Below are 13,057 nucleotides of genomic sequence, written 5' to 3'. Positions count from 1 at the left end.
GAAGTTTTTGCTATTGTATGATAGTTCACATTTGCAATACCAGTATATATTATCTTGACCAATTGTCAGACAAGATAGATGGACAAAACGATTGATCAAGTAGATTAACTGGTCAAGCTATATGATTCACTTTCAGATAGCAATCACCAGCTCATCACAAACAATAAATATTGTCTTATTTTCTATTCTACGTATTGTGCAGTAATTAACTTCCATTATAATGAGTGTTCATTTTATCAGAAGAGGCCGATGTTTGTGTGCCCGTTCTTCACTCGTGGTATGATACTGTGCTGTACGAGTTGACATACATCAGTCCAAACTTCGGGAATGCAACGTATTGTTCGCTGTTTCACATCTTGCCATGTCCAGTCGATGATAAAATATTGCAGTTGATCGAGTTGAAGAGAACCTAAAGATACAATTAATGTCTCTACTGATGCTCCATCAGTACGTATTAATGTGTTGTTCAAATAGTACAGTATGAGTAATAAATAACACAAATATGTGAATCACAACACAATATTAAATGATTGGTTTGTTGTAGGTTAGAGGGTCCAGCTTGTCACTTGCCACCTACAAGGCATCTTTCGCCTCATAGAGGGGAGACTGGCTGGACGTTCGAGTCTCAGTTCGTTGTTGAAGTACATTGTGATTGTCTTTGTCTCAGTCACGTGTTTCTTTGTATCTACATGTTTGTCTCCTTGCTGTTCTCTGTTTGATTATTTTCTATTTTCTGCATTTTATGGGTCTCTGCATCTACATATCTATGTAATTCTTGTGTATCAACATGTATACATCTTTCTGTGTGATTTTATGTCAATTGTCTGTTTGTTTGCTTTCGTTTCTTAATTAACTTGGTTGTCCTTCAGTCTGCCTATCTATCTGCTTGGCTGTCATGCAGTGTATGTCTGTCAAGATAATGTGGTATTGCATGTCAGCATGAAACCAATACACAGAAGATTTCCTAAAACCATATATCCTACAACTAATGAAATCAAAACTACTTACACAACCATACAGACACCACGATGGCTCCTAAAGATCACAAAATATTTTTAAAAACAAATATAAATATAAATTTCCTACTGAGTATGATTCATTTCATCTGCCTGTACAGTTTCTCTAACATTTGCCAGATAGGTCTGTTTTCTAAAAATTTTTATAATCAATCAGTACTAAAATTGTTATTCTTTGCATTCAACTTTAATGCGCACACTTAAACTTCATATAACAAAGACATAAAACAATTTGACGTGCTACTCAGTTATACATTATTGTATGTTATAATGTCACATCATGTGCAATTCTATCAGTTGTGGGTATCCTATCAATATCACCTCGTTCAACAAGTTTCTGGATTCGATTAGGTGTTCCAACCCCAATATCGCAAACATGGCTCTTTAGGAACATGCCTTGCTCTTCCACCTGCAAGAAAGTTCATTCTTAATGCATTAAACTGCTTGAGAATTCGGATACTTTAAAATGTCTGGCAAATAGCTTTGCAACTCTCATCTTTCCTTTCACCTTAGACAATGATCTAATCAATCAAATTGATGTCAACATAATCTGAAGTGTGTGTGTGTGTGTGTGTGTGTGTGTGTGTGTGTGTGTGTGTGTGTGTGTGTGTGTGTGCGTGTGTGTGTGTGTGTGCGTGTGTGTGTGCGTGCATGTGTAAAATCATTGCCTACTTTATAAGCTCCACTGATCGTACAGCAGATGCTGTAACAATAAAAAGAAATGGAGAACCCTTTCTGCTAGAGTCTGATAATCTAGAAATTTCAGACCAATCTCCAACAGCTAAACACACCAACAACATCATTATATACCAACACAATCACACAAATGATGAACACACCTTTTGCAATATACTGAGGTAAATCGTCACTCTTTCCTGTGTGACTAAACTCTCCATCATTAAGAAAGTCTGTTTCTATAAATTAACAAGTAAACAAAAAACAAAATGTAATGCATGATCTACTCAGGTATGCATGCAAACACCTCTGTCCATTACTAGCTAACAGTCTTGCACAACAGGTTTGTATGTCATTGTTGTTTGTCGTTTGTGAGAGTAATGGTTCATGCTGTAACAGTGAGTGGTATTCTACGTATCACTCTATTGCGCATACTCATAATCTATGACATATATATCACATGACTACTCTGTGCTATATCTCCCCCTTTTTAAAAAACAAACAAAGAAACTGTTCGCTAACACTAAAAAGTTTAGTCTCCATTGCAACTCTGCAAGACAATTAATTAACACAACACGGTTTGATTCTGATTCTACTTAACATAGTCTCTGAAACGAGAAGGTTGCCTGACACTCCTTCCACTGCGGGTCCATGTGGTGGTAACCTCTCCTCTGGACAACAGATGTGTTGTTGTTGATTTTCAAGTAGTCATGCCTTTGGATGGTATTTCAGCATCTTTCTCAGATACATGTACTGTAGTAGACCTTCGCCTGGATGGCTGCGTTTTCTTAGATAGTACAGACTTCGACATTTGTGCTGTTTCTGATGTTGCAAACGATACTGACTGTAGAGACGATTCTGCTTCCACAGATCATGACTGATGTTAGTAGGATATAGGCACATTGACTTGCGGCCTGAACGATTCAGCAAATGACGTTGAGTGTGGCGTAATAACACTGTCCGTTTTCTGTTTGCACATCAAATGAGTTGTTTGGAAGAACCTTCTTTACCCTAGCCTTGACCCATTCGCAACTGCCATCACGAATTGGTTGAACACAAACTGTAGCACCGACTCTAAGATCTGCTAAAGGTTTTGCATGTTGATTGTACGTCTTGGCCTGTGCTGTTTTCTGCTCTACAATTCGAGAATATGCTTCTTTTGTCACTGATGGTTGTAGAAGCTTCGCTGTTGTTGGTAGTAAAGTCTTGGTATGATGACTGAACAAGCATTGTGCTGGACTGCTACCAACTACGTTTGTTGGTGTATTCCAAAATGCCAACAGAGATAACCATAAATCAGATCCAGGTTTGTGCTCATCAGACGTTTCACTGTCTTTACTGCGTTCTCCAGGACTAAATGTTATGAGTTGAAATTGCCAGTCCTTTGTAAACTTTCTGAAGTTGTCTGAGACAAACTGAGGAACGTTGTCCGTTATTAGACAGTCGGGTATCCCGGGACGCGCAAACTGAGCCTTAGTATCGATCAATCGATCCACTTCAACAAAATTGTTGTAGTAACTCAACACTGCCAAGTACTCATACCCTTGAAAATAGAATAAATCTGTAGCAAATTTTGCTCAGGGGCAATCTGGAATTCTATGTTGTTGAATTGGTTCTGTTTCGTTGCTTGCTCTCTAACAATCTGCACACTTCACACTGTAAAACAACATTAGTAATGTTCGTACACATTCTGGGCCAATACGCTGCTTCATGTGCACATCATCACAACCATTCACACCTAAGTGTGATCTTTGTATTGGAGACAACACTTCCTTCCACATAGCTGTTGCTATAACAAGACGACTACCCATCAGTAGTAGTTCATCAACCACTACCAAGTCAGACTACACTTGGAAACATGGTTTTGCTTCTTGCACAACATCATGGCGATACTTTGGCCATCCATTCTGCAACAAAGCTTTGACTGTTTGAAGACCGGATCACTGAGCATCTCTCTCCAAACCTCAGCGATCTTCTCATCACTTATAGCAACTTCCTCTAGCGTTCAATGGACGTTCAATGGCCTTGGTGCAAACGCTAGTTCAGGAGCTGGTGAGATCCCAAATAGCATCCTCACCCATCTGCACCGACCATACTGTGTGTCGAAGTACATAAGTCAACTTGACTCCATGTGCATAAAGCATTTTTATGTACATCGATGACACTGAAGACTCGTGCTTTGGCAAGTTCAGGTAATACGTCGTTCAGGGTCCAGACCGGATAATGTGCACGTTTGAGAGCCTTGGTCAATGGCTTTGAGTCCAAAAATAAACGAATTCTGCCATTTGGCTTTTGCACCGCAATATACTGGAGCTAGACATCCATTCAGTTGGCTCCTCCACCTTCGCAATCACATTGAGTGCCTCTAATCGATCAAGTTCATCTTTGAACCGATGCCTCACTGTGAGTGGCGTTTTCCGCACTGGTACTTGAACTGCTTGAACTCTACAGTGAACTTCCAACTTCAACTTTCCTGGAAATTTTCCTAGTTCTCCTCCAAAACATCCTTGTATCTGTCAAGCATTGCTGCTTTGGATGTTTCCAGACGCAAATACTCGGCTCTGGTCACTGTTGTTGAAGAGTTACTCTCTGCTGATTGAACAGCATGAATCTTGTTTTTGTTGACCGCAATTAGGCCCATTTGTTCAACAGGTCCTAATCACAGGATGGATACAATTGCATTTTCTACAACCATAAATTCACCTCGACACTTGCCATCGGCTGGATTGACCAGTCGCACCTCACATTTGCCTGCTGGTTTCATGACTGATTCACGTTACAGATTGAATGTTTTCAATGTCGGCTTGATCATTACAGAAGACGGTAAATCTACTTTGCAAATTGTGTTACAGGTGGCACCAGCGTCCAACTGAAATTTCACTTGCTTGCCTTCCACAATCACCTTTGCAAATAACTGCTTCTTGGTTGTACTATTCTGCATCGCATTCACAGTACCCTTGTGTCGTTAAGTGATGCATATGGTCATCACTTGCTCTTCCTGATCATCACTGTCTGTACTCACTTCTTCAACGTGACAAATTCTACCCTTTCTGTAACTGTAGGACTTCTTGTCTCTGCGTGCCTTCTTTCTACACTTCCGGCTGAAATGCCCAACTGCTCCACAGTCTCTACACTCCTTGTCTGCTGCGGGACATTCTGCTTTCTTGCTGCTGTGTTGTAAGCCACAATTTGCACATTCAGACTCTCCTCGAGTTGAAAGTGGCTTCCTCTCTTTCGATCCTTTCAACATCTTCTTTACCACACGGATCGATTCTCCTCCAGCCATGTCCTTGGCCTGTTTTGTGGTTGATTCATGCGCCCGACACAAATCTATACATTCAGTCAATGGCAATTCTGTCTTAGCCAATAACTGCTTTCGTAAGCTGTCTTCATGTACGCCACATACAAGTCTGTCTCTCATCAATTCCTCTGTCATCTCACTGTAGAAACACCTGCTTATTAGATCCTCTAGATCTGTAAGATAAGACTCAAATGATTCTCCCTCACTCTGATTAGGTTTGTGGAACGTAAAACGATTACATATTACGTTCGTTCTACCCAAACACTGTCACTCCATTAGCTCTAAAACCTTACCCATGTCTGTCTTGTCAGCCTCTGACTCGTAATGCAAGGCATTGAATACTTTCAATGTCGCTTGGCCAATGGAATGGACAAGACTACAACTTGATACTCTCCCGGTTCATTACACAGACCCACCACGGTCTTGTACGCGTCCCATAGTTGCCTTCAGTCGTGTCAACTCTGCGCTAGATACCCTCAAATCTTCAGAAGTCCTGGGGGTGAGAAATGATGACTTGGCATCGCATGCGTCGGCATCTGGTTTGCATTCTCCTGATTCGGTTGCACGTTCTGCTGTGGCTGATCACCCTGTTCAGACATTCTGCAGACATTTCGCCTCACCGACTACAATGACGTTCGACTAGCAGAGTTGTTTCGAATCCCACACTCCTGTCACCATGTAATGTCTATTGGTATTCTGTATCACTCTATTGTGTATACTCATAATCTATGGCATCACATGACTACTCTACGCTACACATTCTGTCTGTTAATGTGTCTGTTTGCTGTTGTATTCTATCTGTTCATTTCACAGTTTCATTATGGTTGTATTAATTACCACACCCTTTGATCACTTGTTAACAAAGTCTTGCATATCATGTTGTGTTGAATCAAAACATGTGCAATACAAACATACAAGTTTGAAACAACAAAAACGATTGCGCTGCATCTCAGTATGTCTATTGGTCTGTCTGTCTTTTATTCATACATTAAAGATAGAATGTACGTAAAAGCTGCTAAAACCTCTACAAAAATTCTACAATGTCTAGAGAAAATCCAACTCTTTCTACTACAATAACCACAAGGCCTGAAAACTTTAAAGAAATTATTCATCGTAACTGTCTGTCTGCCTGTCTGTCAACTTATCTGTCTGTCTGTCTGTCTGTCTGTCTGTCTGTCTGTCTGTCTGTCAAACTCTAACGAACAGTCATCTGATGTTTGTAGCTATCATCTGTCTGTCTGTTTATCCGTCTGTCTGTCTGTCTGTCTGTCTGTCAAATTTAGAGATAGGGCTATTCAGTTTTTAATCCATTAGGTCTGAATTGATGAACAAAGTAATGGACTGAGGTGAATTTGTTTACTTTTGAAGATTTGCTTGTTGTACCTTTAAAGTTTAAATCAGTAAAACAGTCTGTCTGTCTGTCTGTTTGTCTGCATATCTGCATGTCTGTCTGTCTGTCTATTTGTCAGTCTGTCTATCTTTAATTTTAGGTTTATTTCCATGAAATCATTAAACTTTATTCATAGTCTGGCTATACGTCTGTCTGTCTATCTATCTGTCTGTCCGTCTGTCTTTCCACGTTTCCAGTTTGTGTGTATCTTGTTTGTCCACCATTCAATTCCATTTCATCAAGCTCCACTGGTGCTATCCGCCTCCCAACACGTTCACTGAAAACATCCCACAACTGACGACACTGTTGCTTCCTACTCAATAATAACGTCTCAATCTCACCAACCTGTACACACAACCAACCACGTGACCACACCAAACAATAAATTTTGGTTGCAACAATTACTAACTTTTGCAAACTTCTTACGACGAGAACTGCGCTTTCCTGATTGTTTTCTTTTTCTCTTGTTCTCCATACAAAACAAGAAACGGTTTGCATGCACAAACGCAGAAAGTAGCCTCGGAGTCCCTTGATAAATCGGCACGCAGTCAATAAAATATGATTAATTGAAATAAATAAAGCAACAAATTTAAAACTATAAATTAAAACAACTCTTATTTTATTGTAATTTATTTAATTAATAAACAATTTTGACTCTAAACTGCGCGCGGTGTTTGGATTCCAAGGCTAACGTTTAACGCGCGTTCCGTCTACAACACAAATTCACACTTTTTGCAACTTTTGATATCAATTGTATGGATTCTGGACTGGATTCGGGTATCGAACTGGGATGTCCGGACGCTCGTTCCGTCCTTCCAAACGACTGTCCGTGTAAACTACTCGTCATTTCGTCGAAGATCCGTTCATCGTCTTCTCTTCTCGAGGCTGCTCGGCATGACGTTTTGGTTTTGCCGTTTCGATATGAGAAAGTGACGTATCGTGAGCTGGCCGGGAGGATACGTAGTGCAGCCGGTCAGCATAAACTCACTAACGTGGCTTTCTTGGTTCACTCAGAGACCGGAAGTTTGCGGTTAGCGGGAGCTGATAAGACGGTAATATGTGGGTCTGTCTGTCCGTCTGTTTGTCTGTCTGTCTGTCGTCGGTCTGTCTGTCTGTCTGTCTGTTGTCGGTCTGTCTGTCTGTCTGTTGTCGGTCTGTCTGTCTGTCAAAGGTATTATATTTTCAAACATGAACTACGATACATAGACTATAGTAGCCACTAAGTTTAAAAGACTCGAGTCCGCAAGCTAAAACCCAAAAGACTACAACTAATACATAGATTAATGATTAAAAGAACACTCCTTACAACCACAAAGTACCAACGTACGCTACACAGTCAAGACAAAGTTAGGCAGATAGGCATGAGAGTGACTCCAGAAAATGTGTACATGTGGACAGAGGAAGTGACGGCAGAATCTGAAGAAGACGCACTAATCCCGTGAGGGCAAGGTAAGGCTGCGATCATCTTAGACTCAGGCGCCACCGTTGGAAGAGACCCAACACGACTGACGTTCATAGAGGAAGACGCAACGAAAGAGGCAACGACAGAAACTGAATGAGGAAGAAGACGAAATGTGTTCGTGTGGACAGATGAGGCGACGGCAGAATCTGAAGAAGACGCACTAATCCCGTGAGGGCAAGGTAAGGCTGCGATCATCCCAGACTCAGGCGCCACCGTTAGAACAGACCCAAGACGACTAACGTCCACGGAAGAAGACGTGACGAAAGAGGCAGCGGCAGAAACTGAATGAGGAAGAAGACGAAATGTGTTCATGTGGACAGATGAGGCGACGGCAGAATCTGACGACGATACGTTGGCTGTAGACAAAGGATGAATCTTGGACACGTAAATAATAAGACACAACACAACCCAAACTCGAACAAAAGCGTTCATTCCGGAAAGGGGTCCCAACGACAACAAGATGGAAAGCCACTAACGCCTTCTCCAAACACCGATAGCTTGATTTCTTGAAGTAGAACCAGAAGTAGTCGGAGCTAGAAATCTTCTAGGCACACTGCCATACATCCGGGGTCTGTCTGTCTGTCTGTCTGTCTGTCTGTCTGTCTGTCTGTCTGTCTGTCTGTCTGTCAATACACATATTTTCAAACATTGAACTATTATACACCATCTAAGCAAAGCAACTAAATACTACCCAAGCCAATAGGGCTTGGTTCTACGTACAACTATTTATGTTTATGTTGCTGTCTCTTGAAACAATCTTCTTTATTTTTCTGTCAATCACTCTAGCATTTGATCGTTGTAGACACACAGAAAACACAGATCTCCAGTATGTCTTGAAGGTTGATGCATTTGGCTTTCCGTCTTCATCTCTTGATAGCTGTGACAGTTTCTTCAAATAGTCTTCAGCTTTCTCTTCCCAACAGCCAAAATGTTTGAAGACTATAGGCACAAATGTTGGTCGAAAACCTCCAGGCAAGAGCTCCTGGTCGTACTTTTTGATGTTCAGATTTTCTCTTCTGGTTACCGCTGCTCTCTGAGTTGTAGCTGATAAACCTTCTATTTCATTTTCTGTCTGTCTGTTTGTCTGTCTGTCTGTTTGTCTGTCTGTTTGTCTGTCTGTCTGTTTGTTTGTCTGTATGTTTGTCTGTCTGTCTGTCTGTGTGTCTGTTTGTGTGTCTGTCTGCCTGTCTCTCTGTCTGTTTGTCTGTTGGTCTGTCTGTTTGCCTGTCTGTCTGTTCGTCCATCTGTTTGTCTGTCTTTTTCATTTATTTTCATAATGAATGCTATTACAACTAAAGCTATTTGAAATGTTCCAGAGACTCAATAGGGTCAATACACTTCACAAACTAATGTATGCAAAACTGTCTGTGTGTTTGTCTATTTGCCTGTTTGTTTGTGTATGTTTGTGTGTTTATCTGTCTGTCTTTTTGTCTGTGTTTGTCTGTCTGTCTGTCTGTTGTTGCCGAGCATATTGAGGCTTCTAATTCGGTCACACAACAGAAATGTGCGTGGTCCTATATGGCAATCCATGTAGCTCTTGGTATATCCGTGTGTACACACAAACCTCAAAATTTTTCCTCCCCACGACCACGTTTCATTATAAGACCTACTTCAAGAAATCGTTTTCGTGTCCGACTACAGATCAGTATAGGAATGATTTATGCAAGTGACCAAACGGCGAAGTAAAAGCCTTACATGTAAGTTCCGTCGCCCCATCCATTTGTATTGTGCTAGGGATTGTGTGTACTTGACAACCCAGAAACACCTTCAGGAGCTGAATGCCACCTACAGTCAACTATTCACACGTCCCATACTACAGTATGATCAATCCTTTACTACACTGTGCTGCATCTAGCACTGTTGATAGTCAATGTTTGCCGATATCAATTTCTATGTCAGTAAATACCATAACACTGTTGTTACAACGGAACTGAGTGCATACCTAGACTGTACATTTCAATTGTCTTCATCACTATCGCGAAACGACGCCATAGACTACCTACCAGGTTTAGATACCTAATCTAAATTACTAGGAAGTTTGCACGTTTACTTTCATGACAGCTGCAAGGTTTCAACAAATACGTATTGTCTAGCTAGGGTGCGGTGTTTCGGTAGACAGTCACAAAACTCCGTTGGACGTGTTTCACTCACCAACACGAGGCTACAGATACCCTAAAAACTAGTAGATCACAATAATATGCATTTTGTCAAAATGCATAAAACTATGCTCTAACTTGAGAGGTGGATTCGATCCACATTGATTGCAATTGGTTGAATCCGATTATGAAAATAGTAGGTGTTACCTTTACGTACAGTACGAGTGTAGTCGGACCATTGAACCCTCTTCACTCTTCTTTGTTCTCACTCAATTTTAATTGCCCTACGTAGCTGTATCAATGCTTTTCACAAGCAAAGAACCTACATGTACTCATCTGCCATTAATATATCAGTTACGTGATACCGAGAGACGTAGATATCGTTTTAAAATGCAGTGTGGGCACTTGCCACCCTGATTGGGTTGCAGTCTATTTCTGGTCTAGTGTGGACACGGGTTCAAAGGATAGTTACATATACATATGCAAGAAACCTAATGTCTGTTTGTCTGTTATGTGTCTGTCTGTCTGTCTGTCTGTGTGTCTGTCTGTCTCTATTTGTCTGTCTGTCTGTTTGTCTATCTGTCTGTTTGTCTGTTAATTTGTCTTTTTATCTGTTTGTCAAATACATATGCTGTACTAGTAGTAGATACTGCAAATATAACAACTAGTGAGTTCTGTCTTTCTTTGTATTTGTTGTTTGCATGTTTGTATGTCTGTTTGCTCATTTGTCAATATTTTAAATCATGTTTATATATTTTACTACATTTACTAAATATTTAAACAAACCCTCAAGTAAATGCTTTAATGTGTATCCTACAGTCGGTCTCGTTGAAGTCTCTTCATGAGAATGAAGACGTGATTACATTCTTTCGTTCGTTATCTGAACTGTGGGACTCATCGTGTGACAATAAGAGTGTAGACTTTCTTGCAAGCAACATCACTCAGACGGCTGATGGACGTGAACTTGTGCAACGAATAGAGGAACTCGTACATGTAAGTAGCATTGATGGTATATACATGTGGCAATAGATTGAGAGTATGATCGTGTAGTTTATGAGTTTTATTTGAAGTTGATTTGGTGGATGGGTGGTGAGAGGGAGAGTGACATGGACAAACAGTTAGACAGAGAGACAGACAGACAGACAGATAAATTGACAGATTGACAGACAGACAGACAGACAGACAGACAGACAGATAAATTGAGAGACAGACAGATAAATTGACAGATTTACAGACAGACAGCCGGACAGACAGACAGACATCAGACAGACAGACAGATGGAAAGACAGATAGACAGATAAATTGATGGATTTACAGACAGATAGATGGACAGACAGACAGACAGACAGACAGATAAATTGAGAGACAGACAGATAAATTGAGAGACAGACAGATGGACAGACAGACAGACAGACAGACAAATGGACAGATTGACAGACAGACTGACAGATGAACAGACTGACAGACACACAAACAGACAGATAAATTGACAGGTTGACAGATGGACAGACATATAGACAGACAGATAGTTGCATTGATGGACAGCTGGATGGATCAGATAGACAGACAGATGAGAAACTAGGCAAACACTTAGACAGACACACAAACAGATGATACATTTACATATTGAGTAACCATTAATGTTGGTTCTTCAGAAAGTTAATTAATTAATTAATTAATTGATTAAGCACAAAGCACAGGTCAAACGACAGACAGTAGACAGACAAAGTGATACACATTTTGATACACATTTACATGGGCCACAGCTGACTGCCTTTATATTTGTTTGTTAGGTAAATGTACAAGCAGTTCCTGACTTGTTTGATGGAACTTCCTACACAAGTGTTGCAGATCTCTATCTTGAAAAAAGCAAGCTAAAAGGATGGTCCATGTCGCAGCAACAATCGATGACAGGATTTGAAAAAATACGAGTCGTCGGCAAAGGCAAGAAGTGATGTGTGTGTGTGTGTGTGTGTGTGTGTGTGTGTGTGTGTGTGTGTGTGTGTGTGTGTGTGTGTGTGTGTGTGTGTGTGTGTGTGTGTGTGTGTGTGTGTGTGTGTGTGTGTGTGTGTGTGTGTGTGTGTGTGTGTGTGTGTGTGTGTGTGTGTGTGTGTGTGTGTGTGTGTGTGTGTGTGTGTGTGTGTGTGTGTGTGTGTGTGTGTGTGTGTGTGTGTGTGTGTGTGTGTGTGTGTGTGTGTGTGTGTGTGTGTGTGTGTGTGTGTGTGTGTGTGTGTGTGTGTGTGTGTGTGTGTGTGTGTGTGTGTGTGTGTGTGTGTGTGTGTGTGTGTGTGTGTGTGTGTGTGTGTGTGTGTGTGTGTGTGTGTGTGTGTGTGTGTGTGTGTGTGTGTGTGTGTGTGTGTGTGTGTGTGTGTGTGTGTGTGTGTGTGTGTGTGTGTGTGTGTGTGTGTGTGTGTGTGTGTGTGTGTGTGTGTGTGTGTGTGTGTGTGTGTGTGTGTGTGTGTGTGTGTGTGTGTGTGTGTGTGTGTGTGTGTGTGTGTGTGTGTGTGTGTGTGTGTGTGTGTGTGTGTGTGTGTGTGTGTGTGTGTGTGTGTGTGTGTGTGTGTGTGTGTGTGTGTGTGTGTGTGTGTGTGTGTGTGTGTGTGTGTGTGTGTGTGTGTGTGTGTGTGTGTGTGTGTGTGTGTGTGTGTGTGTGTGTGTGTGTGTGTGTGTGTGTGTGTGTGTGTGTGTGTGTGTGTGTGTGTGTGTGTGTGTGTGTGTGTGTGTGTGTGTGTGTGTGTGTGTGTGTGTGTGTGTGTGTGTGTGTGTGTGTGTGTGTGTGTGTGTGTGTGTGTGTGTGTGTGTGTGTGTGTGTGTGTGTGTGTGTGTGTGTGTGTGTGTGTGTGTGTGTGTGTGTGTGTGTGTGTGTGTGTGTGTGTGTGTGTGTGTGTGTGTGTGTGTGTGTGTGTGTGTGTGTGTGTGTGTGTGTGTGTGTGTGTGTGTGTGTGTGTGTGTGTGTGTGTGTGTGTGTGTGTGTGTGTGTGTGTGTGTGTGTGTGTGTGTGTGTGTGTGTGTGTGTGTGTGTGTGTGTGTGTGTGTGTGTGTGTGTGTGTGTGTGTGTGTGTGTGTGTGTGTGTGTGTGTGTGTGTGTGTGTGTGTGTGTGTGTGTGTGTGTGTGTG

The 13,057-nt window shown here is 41.4% G+C and overlaps 4 protein-coding genes across 5 annotated transcripts in view; 1 reads left to right on the top strand and 3 right to left on the bottom strand.

The window, feature by feature from the left end:
* Positions 1-120: 120 nt before the first annotated feature.
* On the bottom strand, positions 121-6,898 carry LOC134187080 (protein CMSS1-like). Its single transcript, XM_062655199.1, has 7 exons — positions 6,792-6,898; positions 6,604-6,727; positions 1,856-1,930; positions 1,689-1,797; positions 1,477-1,537; positions 1,338-1,425; positions 121-409 (listed from the first exon to the last, which is right to left on the bottom strand). Exons 1-7 carry the CDS (start codon positions 6,855-6,857, stop codon positions 237-239), a joined length of 696 nt encoding a protein of 231 aa, XP_062511183.1. The 5' UTR covers positions 6,858-6,898; the 3' UTR covers positions 121-236.
* On the bottom strand, positions 4,459-5,295 carry LOC134187081 (uncharacterized). The gene has a single exon (XM_062655200.1). The coding sequence runs from the start codon at positions 5,125-5,127 to the stop codon at positions 4,657-4,659; it is 471 nt and encodes a 156-aa protein (XP_062511184.1). The 5' UTR covers positions 5,128-5,295; the 3' UTR covers positions 4,459-4,656.
* Positions 6,899-7,106: 208 nt separating the features above from the next.
* The window catches only part of LOC134186300 (X-linked retinitis pigmentosa GTPase regulator-like), a 24,664-nt gene continuing 18,713 nt past the window's right edge, over positions 7,107-13,057 (top strand). For both annotated transcript variants that reach the window (XM_062654227.1, XM_062654226.1), the window contains exons 1-3: positions 7,107-7,434; positions 10,760-10,933; positions 11,734-11,884. In XM_062654227.1, coding sequence (XP_062510211.1) covers positions 7,138-7,434; positions 10,760-10,933; positions 11,734-11,884 — 622 coding nt within the window. In that variant the 5' untranslated portion in view covers positions 7,107-7,137. The remainder of the gene's footprint in view (positions 7,435-10,759; positions 10,934-11,733; positions 11,885-13,057) is intronic.
* Positions 7,542-8,324, bottom strand: LOC134186301 (uncharacterized). Its single transcript, XM_062654228.1, has one exon. It carries the CDS (start codon positions 8,274-8,276, stop codon positions 7,719-7,721), a length of 558 nt encoding a protein of 185 aa, XP_062510212.1. The 5' UTR covers positions 8,277-8,324; the 3' UTR covers positions 7,542-7,718.

The sequence above is a fragment of the Corticium candelabrum genome, chromosome 11 (genome assembly GCF_963422355.1).
Source record: "Corticium candelabrum chromosome 11, ooCorCand1.1, whole genome shotgun sequence".
NCBI classification, from domain to species: domain Eukaryota; kingdom Metazoa; phylum Porifera; class Homoscleromorpha; order Homosclerophorida; family Plakinidae; genus Corticium; species Corticium candelabrum.
The sequence above is the reverse complement of the archived record's forward strand: the minus strand, read 5'-3'. Positions and strand labels throughout refer to the sequence as shown.

Excerpts from the sequence above, each read along its gene's own strand:
- LOC134187081 (XM_062655200.1), bottom strand. The coding sequence starts at position 5,127 with ATGACAGAGGAATTGATGAGAGACAGACTTGTATGTGGCGTACATGAA.
- LOC134187080 (XM_062655199.1), bottom strand. The coding sequence starts at position 6,857 with ATGGAGAACAAGAGAAAAAGAAAACAATCAGGAAAGCGCAGTTCTCGT. Across the intron at positions 6,728-6,791 it reads GTCGTAAGAAGTTTGCAAAA|GTTGGTGAGATTGAGACGTT; the intron begins GTTAGTAATTGT and ends TTGTGTGTACAG. Across the intron at positions 1,538-1,688 it reads CGATCAGTGGAGCTTATAAA|ATCATTGTCTAAGGTGAAAG; the intron begins GTAGGCAATGAT and ends TTGATTGATTAG.
- LOC134186301 (XM_062654228.1), bottom strand. The coding sequence starts at position 8,276 with ATGAACGCTTTTGTTCGAGTTTGGGTTGTGTTGTGTCTTATTATTTAC.